This window comes from Stegodyphus dumicola, chromosome 5 (genome assembly GCF_044657685.1).
Source record: "Stegodyphus dumicola isolate Sdum_Otavi_A_Nest chromosome 5, ASM4465768v1".
Lineage (NCBI taxonomy): Eukaryota > Metazoa > Arthropoda > Arachnida > Araneae > Eresidae > Stegodyphus > Stegodyphus dumicola.
The window spans coordinates 206,090,916-206,113,463 of NC_140772.1; the positions used below are offsets into that span (position 1 = coordinate 206,090,916).

The 22,548-nt window shown below is 34.2% G+C and overlaps 1 protein-coding gene across 1 annotated transcript; it reads right to left on the minus strand.

Annotated features, from left to right (window-relative positions):
- Nucleotides 1-5,048: 5,048 nt before the first annotated feature.
- On the minus strand, nucleotides 5,049-14,951 carry LOC118185217 (cuticle protein 10.9-like). The gene is made up of 3 exons (XM_035355041.2): nucleotides 14,816-14,951; nucleotides 10,985-11,047; nucleotides 5,049-5,539 (listed from the first exon to the last, which is right to left on the minus strand). Exons 1-3 carry the CDS (start codon nucleotides 14,825-14,827, stop codon nucleotides 5,153-5,155), a joined length of 462 nt encoding a protein of 153 aa, XP_035210932.1. The 5' UTR covers nucleotides 14,828-14,951; the 3' UTR covers nucleotides 5,049-5,152.
- Between the last annotated feature and the right edge of the window lie 7,597 nt (nucleotides 14,952-22,548).

Below are 22,548 nucleotides of genomic sequence, written 5' to 3' on the forward strand. Positions count from 1 at the left end.
ATTGATAATGCAATATTATTAGTAGTTGATAAATTGATTTTATCACATGTGAGTTATAAATTATATATGTCAAAATTTCTTTTATGGAATCACATCTGTGGAGATATTTTAGGTAAGAGTAGACATGCATGAGTACGTAAAAGAATAATACTAATTTAAGAATGTAAAAAAATGTGTATCACAAAGTATTTAAAGTGCTGTGTTTTTTTTTCCAAGCAATGTGAAAAATTAATGTGAATTATGTGTGTATAGTGCATACGAGAGCTCAACTGTGTGCGTGTAATGTGAAATGTTTATATAGTGCCAAAGAAATGATAAAGTGCAGTGCCTTTGCAAGTGATATAAAGATTGGTGTGAAATGTGTATGTGATGCTGACGAAAGTTCAAGTGTATCCAGCAGAGAGGGATTGCATTTGTCCAGCGTTCGGACAAAATTTTTTTTTCTTCGGCTGGAGGGAATGTGAGAACACAGAATTCTCACAGTGAACACGGTGGCTGTATCGATTCTTAAATCGTTATCGCGCCTGCCACGTGCATCGCAGTGGATAAAAACTGGAAGGACTGGTTTTGTCTTTCTCTTTCTCCCTGTCGTCGTGTTAACGAGTGTGTGGGCCTTCGGGCCACACACACACACACACATACAGCTCTCGCCATCGTCCACGGTACTCGATTTGATGTCCATTTTCAAGGATGGAGGAGAAAATATGTTCTTGTAAGAAGAATATAAGAAATCAGGTAAACTTTACTGATTAGGCTGCGAGGTAAAAATTGCTCTTGTGCTGTGACTCAACGTGTATAATCCTGACAATTGGATGTTTCGAAGTGACGACCATGTGCGCCAATTTCAAGCCTATCTGCCAGAAATTCGATCTCTTCTATCACGAGTAATTGCACTGCATATTAATTAAGCTTCTTGCAAGATGCTGATAAGTAATGTGCCTTTGATGCAGCAAGATTAGGAATTGCAATATACCGTAAAAATGAACGCTGTGACAGTCCCGTAGGACTAACGAAAAAAGGACACGCCGAAGTGCATTCATGAATGTGTTTTTTTTTTTTTCTTATAACATATCGAATGTAGGCTAATCAAGAAAAGTGTATTTTTGTGATTTATATAGGCTAATCAAGAAAAGTGTGTTTTTGTGATTTATCTAGGCTAATCAAGAGATGTGTGTTTTTGTGATTTAATAAATGTATATTTGAAAGAGAGATTCGGCTCATGCATGCACTATTGGGTAAGTCATTTTATTCTTAGTATTAAAGATCACGCAATGTACTAACTAAAATTTTAGTTTAACTTTTACGCGGAATTAATTCGCATTTGATACTCTTAGTATAATTACCTTAATACGATCACGGCCAGCAACACCACACTCCCCAAACGAGAACACCGCCACCTCCATACCTGTCCCTTTCAATGATGTTCGAGGGATGATTGCAGCTTCCCCGCTCTCTCCAGATGAGTATGCGATGAGAATCGCTGCTCAGGCTTAATCTGCTCTCATCTGTAAAGAGTACTCGTCCCCATTCATTGTCTCTCCAATTCCGGTGTACCCGGCACCACAGAGAACGCCTTCTCCGATGGGCAGGCGTTAGAGGTACACACCGTACAGGGCGTCGTGCAAACAGACCACCATCGTGCAGTCTTCTGGCCACAATAAAACGCGATATCGGTCGTCCAGTCGCCTGTGTCGTGTGTCTAGCGATTTCTCCCGCTGTCTGCCGCCTGTTTCTTCTGGCCTGTAAGGCAATATACCGGTCATCTGCGGGTGTGATTCCTCGTGGACGACCACTACTAAACCCCCGGATAGCTGTTCCTGTAGTTTTAAATTGTCTCCAAAGTCGTGAAACGATGCTGTGAGCAATTCCGAACTCTGCAGCCACACTTGTCACACTGCGGCCTTCCTCCAACTTCCCAATGATTCGACCTCGGGTAAAAGCATCCAGATGTCGTCTAAAAGATTGATTATTCGCCATTTCTCGCTGAGGCAGCAACTCGGTGTGATTTTAACTGCTATACGGCGTGCCATCTCTTTGCCAGAAATACTGATCTTACACCGACAACATACTTTATACTACTCAGACACTCCCCCATTACGTCTACCTGCATATCTGCGCATGTGCTACCGTACATCACCTTACTTAATCTCCTGATTGGTCTTTCTGTCCGCTCTGCCTCTTCGTTCAGCTGATATGCTAATTTTTCGACTTCGTCCATAATTTTTGCACACCAGTGTATATTTTTAACAGAGAAGCAGATGTACCTTTCGAAAGTCATTTTATGTGCCTGTGATTATCACTCACGATCATAGTGCAGGCATGTCCAAAACCCATGTAGTGATATCGAACTGAAAATGAGTCTAATATGGGGTGTGGTCCCCTTTCACAAAGAGATAGGTTGCGCAGCGTGACGGTATATTGGTCAGGAGGCAGCTGAGGAGTCACTGTGGCAATAGATCCCACTTTATCAGTGAGGCATTTTGCAAATCCGAGATGATTCTTGAACAAGGACAGCGGAATGAAATTGCTCTCTCTACCAAGAGTGTCCGCGATATCCTCTATAAGATTAAGGTCAGGAGATCTGATGGTCTAATCCATGCTCCAAATATTGTAAATTTCAAGGTAATCGCCTACCAAATGAGCGCTATGTAGACGAGCGTTGTCGTACAAGAGGAATCGTAAAAGGAGTCCAAAACCCACTGCGGCTCTACAAAGTGGAACATAGGGCTCTAACGTCTCCTCTATATACCTCGTAGCAGTAAGGAAGCCTTTATCAAACACATTTATGGATGTGCGGCCATCTAACAGGATGCTTCCTAAACCATTACATTTCCACCACCTTAATGATCCTGTTCCCTGATGAATGAGACATAGTATCATTTTCAGGCGTTTTTCAGATACAGATACGATAAGAATTAGTTGTCAGCCTGAATCTCGACTCATCTGTAAAAAGCAACACTAAAGCACGATGCTCTACTGAAGTCTGGTCCAAGGCGCATGTTGTTTGCACCATGCTAAACATGCTTTTTCGGCTCTAGTGCGCAGGAAGCCAACATCTGAGCTTCTGACATATAACTCTATTTCACGAAGCCTTGTGGCAACTGTAGACCATAAAACGCGGACTCCAGAGGCAGCATCAGCTCAAGCGAGAGCTGAGAAGCTGTAGCAGTCCTGTATCGTCACTCTAAAAATGCCATATAATGTTCCTCAGTCGTCGTTGTGGATCTTATCTAGATCTTCTCGATACTGATCCAGTATCCTAAAACTTTCCACAACTTGCATACGAGATTGGGCATTACATCGAGCTGTGTAAGCCCACCTGCGATTATGATTGGCCTGTTTCCAGTCTACCGTTAGTTCTCCATCTCATTCCGTCATCTATACGTTCGTGGCATCCATACTCAGTTTACCTTATAAATTACAAAATTTATCCAACTCTTGCAAGAAACACAGTTAATGTTGTGAACGTGCACAGGAGTACGTGCACAGGCGTACGTGCACAGAATTACCCCCAAAACCCTTTATATCCCATTCGCAATCACTGCTCCGCAGACATGACCATGTACGCTTATATATGCGACTCTGAATACTTGCATAATTAGTACCTTTGGCTCAATACTTTCCGTAAAAAGGGACATAATTTGAAAATTCTCTTAATAATGCATATGAGTATGCCTTGTGAAAAAGTCTCTTATAAGTAAAATATTGTTAACATTTTCTTTAAAATTTGTTTCTTAGTTGGACATGCTAAAATTTGCTACAAAATGCTAGTTTATACATTTTTGGTAGCTGGTTTGTCATATAACAACCAGGGCGTAATCTTGCTAATTGTCATGTTTCTTAGTTGGACATGCTAAAATTTGCTACAAAATGCTAGTTTATACATTTTTGGTAGCTGGTTTGTCATATAACAACCAGGGCGTAATCTTGCTAATTGTCATTAAAACAGCCAATTCTGCCGGAAATCTAGTGCTGTGCATTACTAGTATGTAAAGCTTTATTATTTTTCTAATAGCTGATTGCTCTTTATTCCCCTTTTGTTTACCACATCTACCCTGTGCAGACGTGTTCTTAAATAATAAAGATTTGATTAATACATAAATGAGATTTACGTGTTGGTAATGCAATTAACTGCAACTTTAGTATCCTTGAACACGGTCCTTTATTATGGTTACCTATTCTGTGTTCTTTATCTTTTAGCTTGTAGTTGCCGGCTATGCAATGGACGTATTTCTAAGAAAAAAAAGGTAAGTTTAAAATCAAGTTATACGCGCAAGACTTCAACTTACAGCTTTTTATTCATAATGTTTCAAATTTGAAAATTTGTGCATGTGATAAGCTTTGTTGCATTATATTCGTGTGTTTATTCAGTAGTTGGATTTATAATCTTAACTTAGTTGTTTGAATTACTGTCTCTCCAAAAAGTAAAGAATAGTTTAGAAATATAGAATAGTAATTTGATTTGGAAACATCTAGAATTTAAAAAAATCTTTGTAACACCCTGCTACTCTTAGGTTCATTAAGAATTTAGGTTCAATCCACTGCCGTCCATCTTTAATAGCAGTAGGCAGTAAGTGTATAATGTGAATATTATGAGAATTAATTTAAGAATAATTTTATTTCCTTTCAGTGCATTTATCCCTTTTAGAAATCCATTAGTTGTATCAAGAGTGTTCTTCCCTTTCCATTTCATGGAAAGGGAAGATCCCTTTTAGAAATCCCTTTTAGAAATCCCTTTTAGAAATCCATTAGTTGTATCAAGAGTGTTCTTCCCTTTCCATTTCATGGAAAGGGAAGATCCCTTTTAGAAATCCCTTTTAGAAATCCCTTTTAGAAATCCCTTTTAGAAATCCATTAGTTGTATCAAGAGTGTTCTTCCCTTTCCATTTCATGGAAAGGGAAGATCCCTTTTAGAAATCCCTTTTAGAAATCCCTTTTAGAAATCCCTTTTAGAAATCCATTAGTTGTATCAAGAGTGTTCTTCCCTTTCCATTTCATGGAAAGGGAAGAACACTCTTGATACAACTGAAAAAACTCAAAACATCTCATACACTTTCAAATTTGAATATTTTATTTGCTTATAAATAGTATATCACAGCGAAATTTACAAATCATTTACATGACAAGACGATGATTATTAGGCGAAATTCGATCACTCATGTCCACCATGCTCACCTTCCCTCCTTTGAAAATAATGAGCATAATTTGTGGGCTGTTGCTGGTTTTGATGAGCATAATCGATACGACTTTGTTCTTGGTGATATCCCTGCCATTCTTGGTCTGAGTCATGATGAGACGAAGAGTCAAGTCGAACATGTGCAGGATTCTGATTTGTCGTTCCTGGTTCGTTGGTTTTCACCTCAGCTCTGAAACCTTTATGGTCAGCTACATATATCACTTCTCGGTAGACTCCCTTCTCATCAGTGTAGCCATAACTTCCATGAACGGTACCGTGGCCATCTCCTGCCTCTTTATGGTAGTGAGAACCATGTTTTCCTTTGGCTTCATATCCAAAGTGATATGGTTTCGGCTCGTGGAGCTAAAAAAGAAAGATACCTAGTGTAGCTGCTTTAAAACTTAGCAATTAATACGTGCAAGTTTATTTAAAGAGAAATGTGCAATCATTAATTCGAACGAAAGTATGATGAAGTATTCTTTCCTTTTATATTTGTTCAAGAGTTCATCGAACGATGAGTTTTATTTTGGGGTAACTTAATATAAAATCTCCCAAAGTGATGGAAGAAAATAAATAGAAGCATCACTATCACCATGAACCTTGGTTAGTGTTGAAAACGTCCAAAAGTAAGCCTTTTAATCTATTTTCCCCTTTCTTTCTCAAATAGCTGGTTTTCAGAGTGTTGAATTTCGGTAAAGCATAAGATCCTCTTTAATCTATCTTTTAATAGTCAGTTTGTTATTAGTTGACGAATGCAGAAATTTTTATGCAATGTGCTACCAGTGCACAAAAGGTAAAAGTTTTAATTTTTCTTTAATGCACTCTCATGCACAGTTAATTCTCAAAATGTTGCCATTCTTCAAAGCATACGATCTTTATTTTATCTATAACATTTAAGACGATTTATAAACTATGCACTGCCATTGCATTACACATAAACTCTAGCTTATTTTTATGCGCCGTCGCGCATTAATAGTGCTATCATTTAATAAAGCATAAGACCAATAACTTATCTTTCAGGCTCACTGAAAGTTCAGATTTACGGAAAGTTTAAATTCAGTTGTTACTCAATATTTTAAAATGTATTTTCATTTTTAATAATGTATCTAACTGATATAATTAAAATATATTTAATTTATAATATACCTAAGCGATAATTTTTATGAAAATTTGAAGCTTTGTTGTAATTAGTGAAAGCTGCATCTAATGGTACATATTACTTAACTCTTAGAGAATTGTTTGTCTGATTCATTTTTTGAAAACATTTTAATCTTTTGAATTTTTGAAAAGACTCTTTATCCACATGCTAGACTGTATTCTGAAGTTTGTACTTCATTGTTTTTTAAGTTTTGGCATTGATTTAAGCAGCATAAAAGGCCCAGCATATCTTAAAAACATTCATGAGGGACATATAAATTGGTGTACAATGGTTAGCAAGTATGTCGCCTTATAAATGACGATGGAAATAACTTAAAAGATTATAATTTTAAGAGTATTCGCCACGTTGTTATTATTCATATTTTTTCTAATTTAAGATCCTCAATCAATTACAATATCTTCATTTATTTTAGTCGTACTGAAATACTTTTTGTTTTGCTCTAATAAAAATTCCGTTGTTTAATTTTAAGTCGTTTAATAAATAAGAAACATTTTAGTCAGGGATTTATTTTATGATTTTAGTCAGGGATTTATGTAGTTTAGTTTTTAGCGGAATGTAAATAAAATACTAGTCCAGTATTTTATTTTAGTGTAAATAAATATCAGCTACTTGCTTAGACAAATAATTCAATTGTTTAATTTTATCAAAATGTTTTGTTTGAGAAAAGAAAAGCATTTTATTTTGTTTTCTAAAATGCATCATCTTTATTGAAATAAAATATGAGAATAAAAAAGTAATAGGTATTTTTCCGTTTCGCCGCCGCAAATCTCGCCAAGCAGACTTTATTGACGACAACATACAGTATACACATAAAAAAAATTTTAGTTCTAAAAATTTGTATTTTGAAGGCATAAACATTTTAATATCCTTTAAAATTTTCTAAAAAAGTCAATAAATAAAGACAATAAATTTGTAAAAAGACATTAATTTAAGAATTTACTATGCTTTCATGATTCAGCATCCTGATTCGCCGGTTCATATCACGTGACCCCAAGTGATTTCATCTCACGCAAACTACGCTATAAAAATCTAATTCTCTTAGTAATTATCTACATTAATTTCAAGTTAAATCTTAATTTGGAATGCAAGAATTATTTCAATTCGTACGAATAGCTTACTCAGAAATTATGTAAAACCGCAATGCTTTACTTCGCTAGGGCATTCTCAATTAGAATTGATGAATTTAACCCTTTCTTTGTCTTTTCTATATTTTCGCGTACGGGTGAGCGGTGTGATTGCATCCTAATTGACTTAATTACCGCGAATGGCCTTAGGACATAAAATTGAACTATCTGGTAAAAATTCTACGTAACTGTGTGCCAATATTAAAAGAAACAATGAATCTGGTAAGAAATGGCTGCGACTTGTTTTGAAAATGAGGCGTTAAAGGTTACCATCGAGGATATTTTGTTAGGCATCAGTTGTACCATTATTGGCGAGTTTATCGCCTGCGCCGGCAAAACGTAAAAGTATCAAGTAATACTTTAAAAACAAATTTCAGTAGAAGAGGCGGGAGGATTTAAACCCAAATGATTCCTCCATCTTTTTTACTTAATATAGTGAATAAGAAATCCATCTTTATGAATTACTTGTTAACATATTCTTTCCATCTTCTACAGAATATTTTCCTTTTTCTTTTTTAAAACCTTTATTTGTAATTTAATACCTTTTCCGTCTATATCTTTTTTCTTTGAAGCCTCCTTCTTCTGCCTTTCCATAAACAATTAAGTAGTCCTTCATTATAAGCTATATCCTCTTGAATTCTACCCCTTTTTCCCTAAATCTTTAGTTTTCCTTATGCTATAAAATTTCTTCATCTATATCTGAATTCTTTAAACTTCTACTCAGCAGCTGCTTCTTTTCTTCCTGTAGCTTCCATTATGTTCCCTTCATTCTTCATATATAGGACAAATATGAAATTCATCGTTATGAATTATTTCTTCTTAAATTCTCATTTCCCTTTTCATTAATTTCATCTTCTTCTTGTCCTCGTGGCTTCTTCATATATAACTTCAGCATGCAGCTTATTCTATTTTTTACCTTATTCTCTTTTTTTTTAAATATAACTTTAAAATTTTCTACTTCTTCTTTTAATGAGACATTCTTATTTAATGAAAAATGTCTTAACTAGTAAATAGATAGTAAGTTTTCACATTCACACATGATCACTGCTTTCACATCCACACATGATACCGCATGATTAAGGATGACTGTTTCTCCTGAAAATGGATCCAGTTGTCACTTTAAATTCTTATAAGAAATCAGTCATGGACGAACAATATGAGTATACTTCGATTATATTACATAATAAAATGCGTAAATTGTTGTGTTTCACTACAAGGGAGCATGTACATAATTCATTGACAAGTAGCTAGGTAAGTCTACTATATTGTGCTAAATTATAAGGTTACATGGTGTGAGTTCACAGTGTTACTGAATGAAACTTCAAAGTTAAGCAATGTGACCTGAGAGGCGTTACAGCCTTTTGTTTCAGAATAAAAAGGGATGCATGATTGTAATTGATGCTTCTTTTCGTGAGTTATGGAATATATTAAATAGACATGCAATTTTAAAATGTAGCATAAGGTGATTTTTTTCTGGAAATATAAAATACAAACTTAAAAAACAATAAATGCAATATATGTACAAATCTGGTCTCACAATCTAAAAATATGAGTTTTCTTAAATTAGCTTACTTGCTTAACAAAATCCAAACTGAACTAAAATTTTCATTTTTGAAAGCAAAGAACTGTATCTTATTTAGATTGTAAGATTCTGTATTGTGTACTTTTAAATTGAAGAATATTAAGAGCTGGTAAGCGACTAATCGCTTAAGTTCGTGATATAGAGACAACCCGTAAGAAGGGTGAAACTACCCTTTATTATTCCAATAAAGTTTAACAAAACTCCGTCTTGGAGTTTTAAAAAAAAGCCGCTACTCGGATTTGAACTTAGGAAACTAAGAACTAAATTTAACTAATCTTAACTAAAAGGTATAGCCGAAGCAATCAAGATTGTAACCGAGTTGCCCCTTAAAGCTGAATAACGGCGAAGTTACCAAGGGCCTAAAGTACGGCCAAGCGTAATAATAGCTTAAAAGAGAGTGCTAGCCAGAATCACTGGTTCTCTCTGACGAAGACAGTAGAACTTCGCTCTAAATACTTCTCCCCGATTTGCATCAAAACGCGTTTCTAAAACTACGTTCTGGCCGGAAGTTGTAAGTTGAAATTCAGGAAGACAGGAAAGGAACTTTAACTCATAATTTAACTGTTAAAGAAATTAACATAATCCTTACAAGATTAAAAACACTGTTTCGTAACTGAACTGAAACAAGCTCTTTTGAATTTAAAAAGGAGTTTTATATCCTTCCATAATATTATCCAAGGAATAATATCCTCTATGGAATATTATTACTTGGAATATTATTAATATTCCTCTATGGAATATTAGTTGCCTTCGTGGTGTAGTGATCTGTACGCTGGCGGCGTATTTCAGAGGTCTGTGGTTCGATTCCCGGGGAAGCCGTTGCTCATTTTTCATCACTCCTGCTTCGAAATAACCTAATGTCTGTACAAGTGGCGCCCCAACTAAAAGGGTGGTGAATGATGATTCTCCACACCCAGGATTTGGCGATTGAGTCTCCTAAACCGCAGTCGCCCTTTAAAAGGAGGAGTATATAAGGTATTTCTCCCGCCTTCTTAACGTGCCTTGGTGGTGTGCACGCTGGGCGCATATTCCAGAGGTCCGTGGTTCGGTTCCCGGCCAGGGCGTTGCTCATTTTTCATCTTTCCTGCTTTAAAACAATACCTAATTTCTCTACAAGTGTGCTATGAGACCGGAGTTAAATTCAAAGAAATGCTCTGATATCTGAAAGAACTTGACTCGGTTGCCTTCCTTAAGCTTCTTTAAGTTAAAAATAATCCACAACAGAAAATGTTTTCTTGTTGAGGACTTGAAAGTTTCAAGTGTTTTATATTAGTTGAAAAATATTTTTATTTTACCACGAGGATTTCCCAAACGGACAAAAGCAATACATTTTGAGAAATTCTAAGTCACGCAATTTGCATAGAAATTACTTGAATACGGGAAAATGTTTTTTAACTAAAAAAGGTTCAAAATAAATTAAACTACTATAATTTGTTTAAAATTAATCTTAAAATATTTCACAAAATTTCAATATAAAATACTGTAAGATGAATTCCTGTGAGTTTATTTTGTATGCCTATTGCTTAAATATGTTCTAGTTTCGAGAAATTCTCGCCATTAGATAACAAATATAAGAAAAAATCTGACATAAACTGGGAAAGTGGAGTAATTCATTTTCTTATTGCATTATTTGAATAGCGGAGAATATCATGTGCTTTTAAACTTTCTTCAATTAAAAAAAATTCGAGCTACATTTCATTTAATAATGAATTTTAGAAAATAAGTTCACATTCGGGGAAAAAAGTAGCTTTCATTTTAAACGAAAGGGAAAATAATTACCAAACTATCGAGTCCTTACTTTGTGGCATTTTGTAGTTTCAATTTTCAGTTTTCGTCATAAATTCGTTCATCTATGTTGCGTAAACTTATTCTTTTATGTAGCACATTTATGTTATTATTTAACACATTTTATCATTGAACTGTGGAAACGGAGCGGAACTTACCTCATTGTGTTCTTCGTAATAACTTGCAAAAGCTATCGACAGCAAAGCGCATACAATCCATATCTGAAAAGCAATAATGCGGTCATGAGTAAGGGTAATTTTTATCATTGGGTTTCATAATAAAGGGTGAGGCTACTATCTGGATGGAATTTTGAAAATTTATTTATTCTAAAATCACACAAAAGTAAAAAAAAATATATATTCTCTTTATCTTTTCAGTGGCTGTGAATAATTTGTTGGAGATTTAGACGTGTCATCATGTATCATACTTCCATGCTAAATTTCATTTGCCTGTTTATCTATGAAATAAATCTTAAATGTGAGAATAATCGAGAAATAGCTAACTTTCATGGCGGCCTAATTCAACTATGAAAGACCACGTGACTTTACGAATTTGCAATTCTGCAATCTTTAACTGAACGTCGACGCGCCCTTATAAGTTACCAATTCTTAGAAATGTTAGATTTATCTATGCTTCATTTAAAACCAACAAACATACTTCTTATATAATTTCTTATCTTTAACACTTCTAATTTATTTAACTCGCAATTTGTGAAACTGATGATTATTAAGATTTATACCATTATTAATTTATAAACGCTGCTTCTAATGCTTCTAACATTATTTATTATGTACTCTTATAAAGAAGTAACTCTTTCATGTAGCTTAAGAATGGATTTTTGATAATCTGACAACTCTAGTGGCAAACCTTATTATCCTATCTAAGGAAAAGGTATACTGAAGTAATTATTAGTAAGCATATTGTACGGTAAACATGAACCGAAACCACTTAAAGGTGTATTAAAATTAATATGAAAATTCATCAAAGCAGCAGTGAAAAGTACACATGAAACATTGCAAAAAAATGTTGACAGAAGAAAACCATAAAATTAATCTCTCTTGTTTACTGCTTCAAACAGAACTTGTCAAGGGACGAGTGTTTTAAACTTAACTAGTCCCTTGACAAGTTCTGTTTGAAGCAGTAAACAAGAGAGATTAATTTTATGGTTTTCTTTTGTCAACATTTTTTTTACAATGTTTAACTGAGCGATTAACGACTTCCAAATACATGTTTCCTTCCTCTGGATCATCTAAGACTTAAAACCGTTTTGAACTAATTTCCGTAATAATAATTAATATTACATTGAGTGCCAAATGAGTCCACAGTTTCCTCTGCATGTATTCGTACTCTCATACATTCTTAAGAATAATAGAAAAGGGCAAATACCAAGTATTAAGAATAATAAAAAGAACTAAAATTAAGTATGGTAATAGTAATTCATATAATATATATATATATATATATATAAGGAAGAAAAATAGAGAAAAAAAAACGATTATTGTAACTTTCAGTTTTACTTTCAGAAAAATTCAGCAAACTATCAAATTTCTTTCAGGTGTAATGAAATCTCGGCAAAAATACAACCAGCTGCTCCAAATGATTTTCTTCTTGTGTGGAAGATGTCATTTTTGAGGGAAGATTACAATACCAATGTTTATATTCTAAGCAGTATTTCCTTTTAGAAAAATTCAGCAAACTATCAAATTTCTTTCAGGTGTAATGAAACCTCAGCAAAAATACAACCAGCTGCTCCAAATGATTTTCTTCTTGTGTGGAAGATGTCATTTTTGAGGGAAGATTACATTCAGCAAACTATCAAATTTCTTTCAGGTGTAATGAAACCTCAGCAAAAATACAACCAGCTGCTCCAAATGATTTTCTTCTTGTGTGGAAGATGTCATTTTTGAGGGAAGATTACAATACCAATGTTTATATTCTAAGCAGTATTTCCTTTTAGAAAAATTCAGCAAACTATCAAATTTCTTTCAGGTGTAATGAAACCTCAGCAAAAATACAACCAGCTGCTCCAAATGATTTTCTTCTTGTGTGGAAGATGTCATTTTTGAGGGATGATTACAATACCAATGTTTATATTCTAAGCAGTATTTCTAGAGATAATTCTAGAGATAACAGAGTGATGTGTACGACAGATTTACTCTGCTTATATTCGGAGAGGGAGCAGAGAATATAATTTATATTTATATAGCATTCTAATAATTATATAAAGTTATTGATCACAATTTTATATCTATATAATTTTTAATCCATATTACTAGAAACGGGTAATATCCAATAAAGCAGAAAGGCTGAACGGACAATATAAATTCGAAGCGAAAAATATTTGCAATAATGTTATTAAATATTGGTATCCAAATTCAGGCATTGATATATCATACTTTAAAATAAGTCACGAAAAATTCTCTAAATTTGTATTTTCATCAGTAATTTCAGATTTCATTAGGAGTTTCATCTAAAGAAAGCGTATGCTTGTGAAGCTCCTATGATCGTCATTTGAAAAATGTTATTTTTCTCTTAATTAAAAGAAAGTTTGCGCTTTATTTTTCAAATTCTGTGAAACGAACGTAAATAAACATAAAAATTGATAGCAGATTTCAAGCATTTTTGTGTATTTTATGTTAGTAGATTCGTGTTAAAATTTGGATTATTTTATGTTTTACGTTCTAGTTGTCCACTTGCATTTGAATACATCTTACTATAATTTATCTGCATCTATCTTCAACTGGTTAAGTAAACGTACCAATAAGTTTAATATTAATTTTCAAGCATTTCAGATTTACTTTTCATTAGGTACCTGATAAATTAGACAATAACATAGGAATTCCTGCTAGGCCATTTATCATTGTACTTGTAATGTTGACTGAAGTGTGTCTCACTGTGTGGTTTTAGAGCAAGAAATCGAATGCCTAAGTAATGAAAGAAACAGACGGAACTTGTTAGATTCTGATCTTCGTCCTGTTGTTTATGTTGCTGTCTGGCCTGGCATTAGATTCGGATTCCTTCTAAGATTTAATGAGTTTTATTTTCAGGCAATTCAATTTTGAGTATATTGTTATACTTATATTCTGAATTTATCGCTTATTAAACTTTACTTAGAGAAGAATAAAACGGAGAGGGTGATCATTTCTTCAAAGAATATAAATTCTGATGGGGAAAATTGTACGTTTGGGCCAATCAACTTAATATTTAATACCAAATACTGCATAAATAAAAATTATTCATTTATTTAATTCTAACGCTAAAATTCTCAATAATATGTGGCCTCATCTATAATAAGCTGTGTAAATATATTTTAATGATAATATTATTATTATTCCACTGTAATGAATTAAACTATTATTTTCAAAATAATACTGAATACTTAAAAGTGTTGCATTATTAGTTATTGGACATCAAACAAAAAATATTTATTATTTCACTTTTTTATTACTTTAGCTTTCGTTCATTATTTAAAAGTTATTTAAAATAATGAATTGTGATATTAATGTAAAATAATCCTGAGGTATGCATTCGTGAGCTATGAAAAAATTATTTACGATTTTTGAGCATCAAAATGAATAGCAAGTTAAAATACAGCTCCGCATTTTAAAGATTTTGGAATTTTCATCTGTTCTGTAGTCCTGGAGAATTAGCATGGAATACCAGCGTATACTTTGTAACTGAAAAACTAATGTAATGTTTCCTCTATACTCCGATGAATAGTTATGCCCTGATAAAGAAATTTATTGTTTTACTGTCGAGAAAGCTTTTATTATAAAATTTTCTAATACTATGCATTGATGATATGTATTATCTCTTTCGACACTTGTCTAAAACGATTTGCGATAATCACTTGAACCAACATAATAATTTGAAAATTCTTGAGCATCTGCATAGTCTCTTTAACGCTGTAAATAAAAATTATAACGACGAACTTGGAAATTTTGATTTGAAATGCCTTGATTTTATTACGATTTAGAACTATCACTTACCTTCGATAACATGTTTTCAACTAAATCACTTGAACAAACAATAAAACTCAGCTGAGTTCTGTATCGTAGTAATCCAAACGGTTGAATTAACTTTTATGACTCTGCGCCGTAGAATTCGATTTAAATAATGAAAATTTCTAAGGTGTCTCCAGGTACGACACCGTTATTTTATTTAATAAACCATTTACACAAACACCTGTTCGTCACGGCGTATTTGTTTACCTTCAGGCAACTCTTCAAGAGCTATTCTACGAGTTTTAACCAGTTAAACACATTTAATGAATAAAACAAAATATGCATACCTCATTCTAAACGAATTAACGCAATTATTTGGCGATTTAGGGATTTACTTAAAAACTATAATGGTACAATTTGACATCAAAGCGGAATGTAAAAAGAAAAGTAGACTTTTGGTTTGAAGAAGGAAGTAAAATGTTCATTATACTATTTAGAAGTTGTTTTCTACCCCTTAATCTGAAACAATGCTTGTCTTTCAACGCTTTCTTTCTCTCGTCCGGGAAAATTATTTTGTCTAAAAGAAATCTTGAGCACTTTGTTCATGGCAATAAACGAATGGAGCGGGACATGCGTTTGAAAGTGGAGAACTAATGTCCTGTTATTATAACGATATAATTGGATGATATAATGGTTATATAAAATTTATTTAATGAGAGAAATTATTGTTGGAATTATGACGAAAATATCACTACATCGAGCATTTAATTGCTGTTTGCTTACATCAGAGGTAGAAAATTTTTTCTTTCTCTTTGTGCTTATGTGTCTGTACTTTTAAAGCAGAATGGTTTTCACACACCCTTTACTGGCAAAATTCAAAATAATTTATAAAGTGCAATTATTTGAATGAATGGTTTACCGATAAAAAACTTATTTATTAACAATTTGAATGTAATTTTTACTTTCATAATAAATTATTGACTTCAAGTTGAACATTCAGGTTATCTATCGTGAAAACTGATTCCAAACGTTTCCCCGTTAGTTCTGACCTGCAATGAAATTTATGTATTTCATTTTAGGAAATGTATTTTCATTAGGGATAAATACTTTAATCTGTTGACAGAAATTTATGGTAATATTTTTATTTAGAGTGATTTATAACTTGGAAGGCATTTATAAAATTATGTTGAGCTATGATAGCTGTAGGGTGGCTTTCTAGCTAATTAATTACTTTTACCAACCAGTCATCCCTAAAAGTTACCTTGATTGTGATAGCAAGTTATTGATTTTCATTTAAACTGGTTGTGAAAACAAGACATGCACAAATATTAGGGTACTTAAGTATTATTCAGTCGACCGGGAAAGTAGCACGATTCAGCGCCAATTATGGATGACCATGTCCTTTAGTAATCAAAACAATTAGCAGTCCGCAGTAACGATCGGGGACCGTTGCTGAAATTTCCGCCAGCGGTCGACGGGATGATACGTAAGTTTTAATATTTATTTTCTCCCTACTAGCGAGTTAATTCAAAATAATAAAACACAAAATTTAATTTTTCTTGATTTAGAGCTACTAGTTGGAATATACAACAAATTAGTTTGTTACGATACTAGTGCTCTTACTCGAAACTTTAAATATTAGCCGGGTCGAGCAACCTAAATCTACTGATCTGAATCTACTGAACTTACCGAAACCGTGCTAGAAGTCAGACGTTCACTTAAATTCAATTGCATCGAAGACTTGAAAATGCCCCCGAACATAATTTTTTAGTTCTGAAGGCAATTTAATGAAACTGCACGTGGGAATGACGAAATCTAGCCTGTTGGCATTCAATAGCATGTAAAGAGATTAGGTGCTTTTAGAACGCCAAAATATGCCCAAATCTTTAAGCAAGGCCTTCAGCCGTCTTCGGCTTGGCCACTACTAAGGCCAGAAGGGGTGGTCACTTTATTATGGAGCCTCTTAAGTGGGCCAGCTTTACTTCCTACGAAATGAGACGGATAGTTACAACCGTGCCTTTTTCGGGACTCGAACCCGGGCCCTTTGGTATCGCAGCCGGTTTCCCTAACTACTGTACAGTCTGGGTGGCTCATTGACGTAAAATTGAAATGTATACTTTGGGCACATACTTGAAATATCCAAACCTTGACAGCTTCGTCAGCATCAGTTCATCAACACACAGCGTACCTAAAACAGCAGAAGTGATTACTTTAAAACAGATTTTATTTTTAGGCCATATAGAATTTCATTTAGAATACTTCTTGAAGCACACGTTTTTGAAAGAAAACTTGACAAAGTAGAACCAATCCTCACTTATAAAGTTCTAGCTTTCAAAACAATCTGAATAAACTTGAGAGGAAGCATCTTTCGAGGAAGCCATTATTATGAAAATCTCGTATAATGCTACATGAGCAGGTTTTGTCTAACGCTTTATCCATATCAAAGTTAGGGAAAGTAAATGATTTTATTTCGCGAAGAATTCTAAAAGAAGCATGTTACTTAAAATTGTTTACCCTTGCAAAAACCACTCTGATATGCAAACATTAAACTATTTTTCTCAATATTATATACACGCGATACAGGCGGTAATTTACCAGTTTTTTCAAATAGTTTACAAATGCAATTCGTAAGTGCGATTGGCCGGCAGTTTGAGGTAGCTTATGGGTCTCTGCCGGGCTTAGAGATTTGGAACAATGTTTGCTTTCTTCCAAGTACTGGAAAAAGCATTTTCTTTCCACACTTTAATGAAAAGGGTAAGAAAGTCATTTAGCGACTTAAGGAAAAATGCCTTATCATATCATAGCTAATTGCTTCAATATTTGATCAAGAGCTATTTATTTTTCATTGATTTATTTATAATTCAGATATGCAAAATCCCAATTATTAGGCTCCGAAATGGGATATTTGAACACGATAGGAACTTTCTAAGAAGAGCAGTAGCTCAAGCAAAATTCTCATCTATTTTATTTACAGTCTTTTCTGTGATGCTAATCATTCAGCATTTTTTTCCAAAATAGAAGGGAGTGATTTTTATACATTCCAGTTGCTTTCCTTACGATTTCCTATCGTCGTTTTGTCTGGGGTAGACACAAAAATAGTTTAACGCATAGGATATCTATGAGTGCCTCTGACTCTAAAGTAGTATATTTCGTGCATTTAAAGTTATAAAACAAGACAAAGGTGGATAACAGAAATCTCTCCTCCAACATATAAGCTTTCTTTTATAGACTTGGCACTGTCTTTCCCACCACGGTTTAAGATACTTCTTGTAATCTTGTTGATGAAAATGACTAACTGCCTGAATAATAACCTAGGTTAAAATTTACACTGTATTTTATGAAAGCATATTGTTCACCATTTCTTCATTCAGTTTTGAGAAGAAAAAGAGAAAGGAGAAAATTGTGTGTAGAAGAAGGAAAGCTTCCAATCTGCTTTATCCAGTATGGGACGGAGAAGTCCACAAATGGGAACTGTCACACTGTCACCTTATCTGCAAAAGTAACAAAAATCGGAAGATAGCTGTTATTCAACTCATTTCGAACTTCATTTGCAAAGTGGAAGCAGAAAAGATGAACAGATGTTGAAATTTATTTTGTGAAATGCAGTTCTAGGTTGGTAGAAGTAAAGTTGGCCTTCCGTTATTAAAGAGGCAAAGATAATGCTCATTTATCATTCGGTCGATTTGATTATTGTGTGAGTTTTCATCTTTACTTATCTAAAGAGGACTGTGGCCTGAAAGCATCCATAAATATAAGGAGAACAGACAGTTCATCTATTAAACTAAGTAAATTCTGCTGCTTAATGTGTTAGTTAGAAATCAAATGTATGAAATGGACTGAAATCAGCTTTCGTATCCGTATATGTACAGATTCATATAAGAAAGGTTGAAAGAGGAAAAACTTTTGAAGGACAGCCAAGTGAGGTAAGGAGACCTCGCATCATTAACACACTCACTTCAGAGCTTATCTTTTCCCCTATAAAACTCTGAATTTTAGTTTTTGTTGAGATTTCATTGGCATTTCCTGAGTTGCAAAGCAGATAACGGTGCACTTTGATTAAGTCTTTTATGTGAACAAGACATTAGTTGAAACCGTGACAATACATCCAAGAGATTATAGGAGCCGGTTTGACTAATTAATTCATATGTGCTGCATTTTTGTTAGAGATGAATGGAAATGCATCAGGAATTTCAGTCCGTCCTATCGCTGAATCTGTACCTTTCGAACTGATGTTTGAGTACACTGACAATCTAATTTCTTGGTGTTTCTGCTAGATTTTTTTCTTATTTTGTTCCGTACTGTTTTAGTAATTTTTGTTTCTTTTTTTCCATTCGAGGAAAGATTTTGTCATATGTGTCCAGGAGGTGCTTCTTTCTATATAAAAATGTCTATTTGAGAAATATTTATTTAGTATTTTTAATGACTTAGAATTGATTCTGTTGCGACTGAATTCTACTATTATTCATTCAGCTTCTGCATAAGAACTTTTGTGAGTTACTTTGACGATTTGATTTTGATTCTCATATTTACAATTGGGACAGAATCTAGAAACATCCTGTCACCTTTTCCTTATCATTGACCCCTACCGAGCATAGAGTACATACAGGGTATCCACGATAGAATATATTCAAATGGTCCGAACTCTGGCATTGGCAACATCGCAGTTAGTTTGTAATATATGACATTACAAGGTACCACAAATACCCACCATTTATATTCTTTATTAAAACAGGAGTTCTGAAGGTCAGGATACCGTGCTTTGTATCAATCATAGAACTTTTGTTGCGCATCTTGATTCACTTGACAACGTAAATATTTTATTGTGTGAGTTCAGAGATGAACTCCTCTTCCGAGATGAGTTTAGAGATGAACTCCTCTTTCGAGTCATTTAGTGTTTTATGTGGTGCGGTTGTAGGATTCTCTACTGTGTAATTTTAAGTTACAGTTAAAAGTGAAGAATCTTAAAAACTAGTAAGCGAATAATCGCTTGAGTTCGTGAGACAAAAAGTTAACTTCGAAAGGGTTACAAGACCCTTTATTATTCAAATAATATTTAACAGAACTCCGTCTTGGAGTTGTACAATAAAGCCGACACTTGGGCTTAAACTTAAGATACTAAGAATCAAATTAAACTAATCTTAACTAAAGAGATACAGCCGAAGCTATCTATTCTAACCGAGTTGGCCCCTTAATGTTAATTGACTGCGAAGCTATCAAGGGCTAAAATACCACGAGCGTAATAATAGCTTACGAGAGGGTAGCCTAAGAAGGTAGCCAGAATATCTGAAATCTCTCTCACTAAGACAGTAGAACTTCGCGGTTAAATACCGCTCTTGCTCATTAGCATTCCGACGTGATTCTAAAACTACGTTCTGGCCGAAAGTGGTAAGTTGAAATTAAGAAGTGATAGGAAAGGATGTGGTAAGTTGAAATTAAGAAGTGATAGGAAAGGAAGTGGTAAGTTGAAATTAAGAAGTGATAGGAAAGGAAGTTTAACTCAAAAGTTAACTGTTAATGAAATTAACATAATCCTTACATAACTCCCGACCAGACTTTAAATAGTCGAAAGCCAAACGGTCTTTAAACTACCTTGTTTAAGACTTTAAAGTCTAAAAACTTTCTAACGTTAAACTATACACTTCTAAGTCTTTCATTAACCAGATTCACTTTAAACTTCTGTTCTTGGGACCAACTTTACAGCAAATATAAAGCTAGATTAAACTATAAAATTTTACAAAATTTTACAATTTTCATCTGTTTCTCGACAAACATCAACTTCTTCTTTTAATCCATAAGTTATTGTGCTGCTTTTACTCTTGGTCCTTCCATATCTGGAAGGAAACAACATTAGTACTGGATTTTACAAAGATTTCCGTCTTCCTTACAATTACTCCTTTATTTCCTCACTTGGCCCTCATACACTTTCATTCATACTTAAACTTCTGTTTCTCCCGAGCTATCCATAAATTTTTCTGAAATGTACTTAGGCTACTTATGTTCTGTTACCTCGAACACAACTACCGCTACACAACATCTAACATTGTTAAATGTGACATACTAGACCTCACAAGACTCCCTACACGCCAACACTTTTCTAATGTACTAAGCAAAATCTTAAATGTACTTTAAAGTGTTGGCTGAAGAGCTTAACATTAAACACACATATATGTATTAAAACATGCGATTCTTTCACAAATTGGTGATAATGCACCCAGGTTTCATCTTTCCTGTAACAATTCTTTCGGGAAATCCAACGCTTTGGGTCTGGAAACAATGTAAAAGTTCTTCATAGGTTAAGCGATGGTCTGTCGATTCAGCAGTCAACTGATTAGGCATCCATTTCGTCCCTATTTTATTGAATCGCAGCACGAACGCTTATATTCAAACTGTTGGCTATTTCCTTCTCTATAATACACATATTTTCCTTCACAAACTCGTTTATTGCGCTATGTTTTTGTTCGTCAGTACGGGTGTGCTTAGCCCGGTTGTGGAGCGTCCTCCACAGAAGCGATCCCACTTGTAATCTTTCTACACCACTCGCACATTTACTGCGGATATACACACGTATCGTTGTACCACACTTTCATCCTGAAATATATTTCAATTACTTACACATACTTTCACTACTCGAACATACTACACTTTGCTTTTACTACTCGAAAAATTCATCATAAATCGCTGCTCTAACTTGGAGCATGGCCACATTCAGACTAGCTTTGCACTGACGTTTCTTGCTTCTTCAGCGTTCGACTATCATATTGACTTCTTTAGATCATAATTCTCTTATTGAATTAAAAATACCTGAAAAAGACGCCTTTGTCTAAAAAATACAGTTATAGGTTTTTCTAGCCTAAATTTTAGCAATTGAAACTGCAATAGAAATTTCTATTAGTACTAGCAAATGCATCTGATCGCAATTCAGTCAAATTCTCTTTCTTCAATACATGCAGTAGCGAACTTTAGACACCTTTCTCCAGTAGCACAAAAATTCTCATCTTCTCAAAGACTTAGCCAAATTAAAATTTCGGAAGCACACGCAAGAAACGAAATGAAATGATGACGCCGACCTCTCTTGCTAAAGATGCAGCTGCTACTCTCGATTCCGAAAATATGAACTTAAAATGGCCTAAGTCATACCTAAAAATGAAGCACAGAAGTGAATCAAATCTCGTAGAACGAATGGAATTCTCACCTAGGCAGGAGGACATATGAACTAATCAAACGACGTAAACTGGAAAAGATGTCTCAATAACCCCGTTTGAAATCAAATCATACCTGGACATGGTCAATTCCCCACTTATTACCAGGAGAGAAATATCTGTTCCTCAACCGACTGTGTTTGCGGAGAAAGATAATCGCCACAACTCTTCTTCATCTCATGCCCACTAACACAAGAACATTACAGCATTAGAACAAACTACAAACGACCTGGATGTTTCCATATTCCAATCCATATCCAGGTCGAATACCTGGACAGGGACAATTCCCCAATTATGACTAGGAGAGAAATATTTGTTCCTTAACCAACTGTGTTTGCGAAGAAAGATAATCGCCCCAACTCTATTTCTGCTTATGCCCAAGAGCATTACCTTCTTATGCCAAGCGCATTACAGCGTTAGACAAACAACAAACGAATTCCAGTTTTGAAGATATATCATAAATAATCCAAAATTAACAATATTGTAAAATCCGTTTCAGAACAAGAGCAAGATACTTGTGAGCAATAATTCTGAAAAATCCTTTATATTAGTATACAAATTTTTCTAATTAATAAAAAG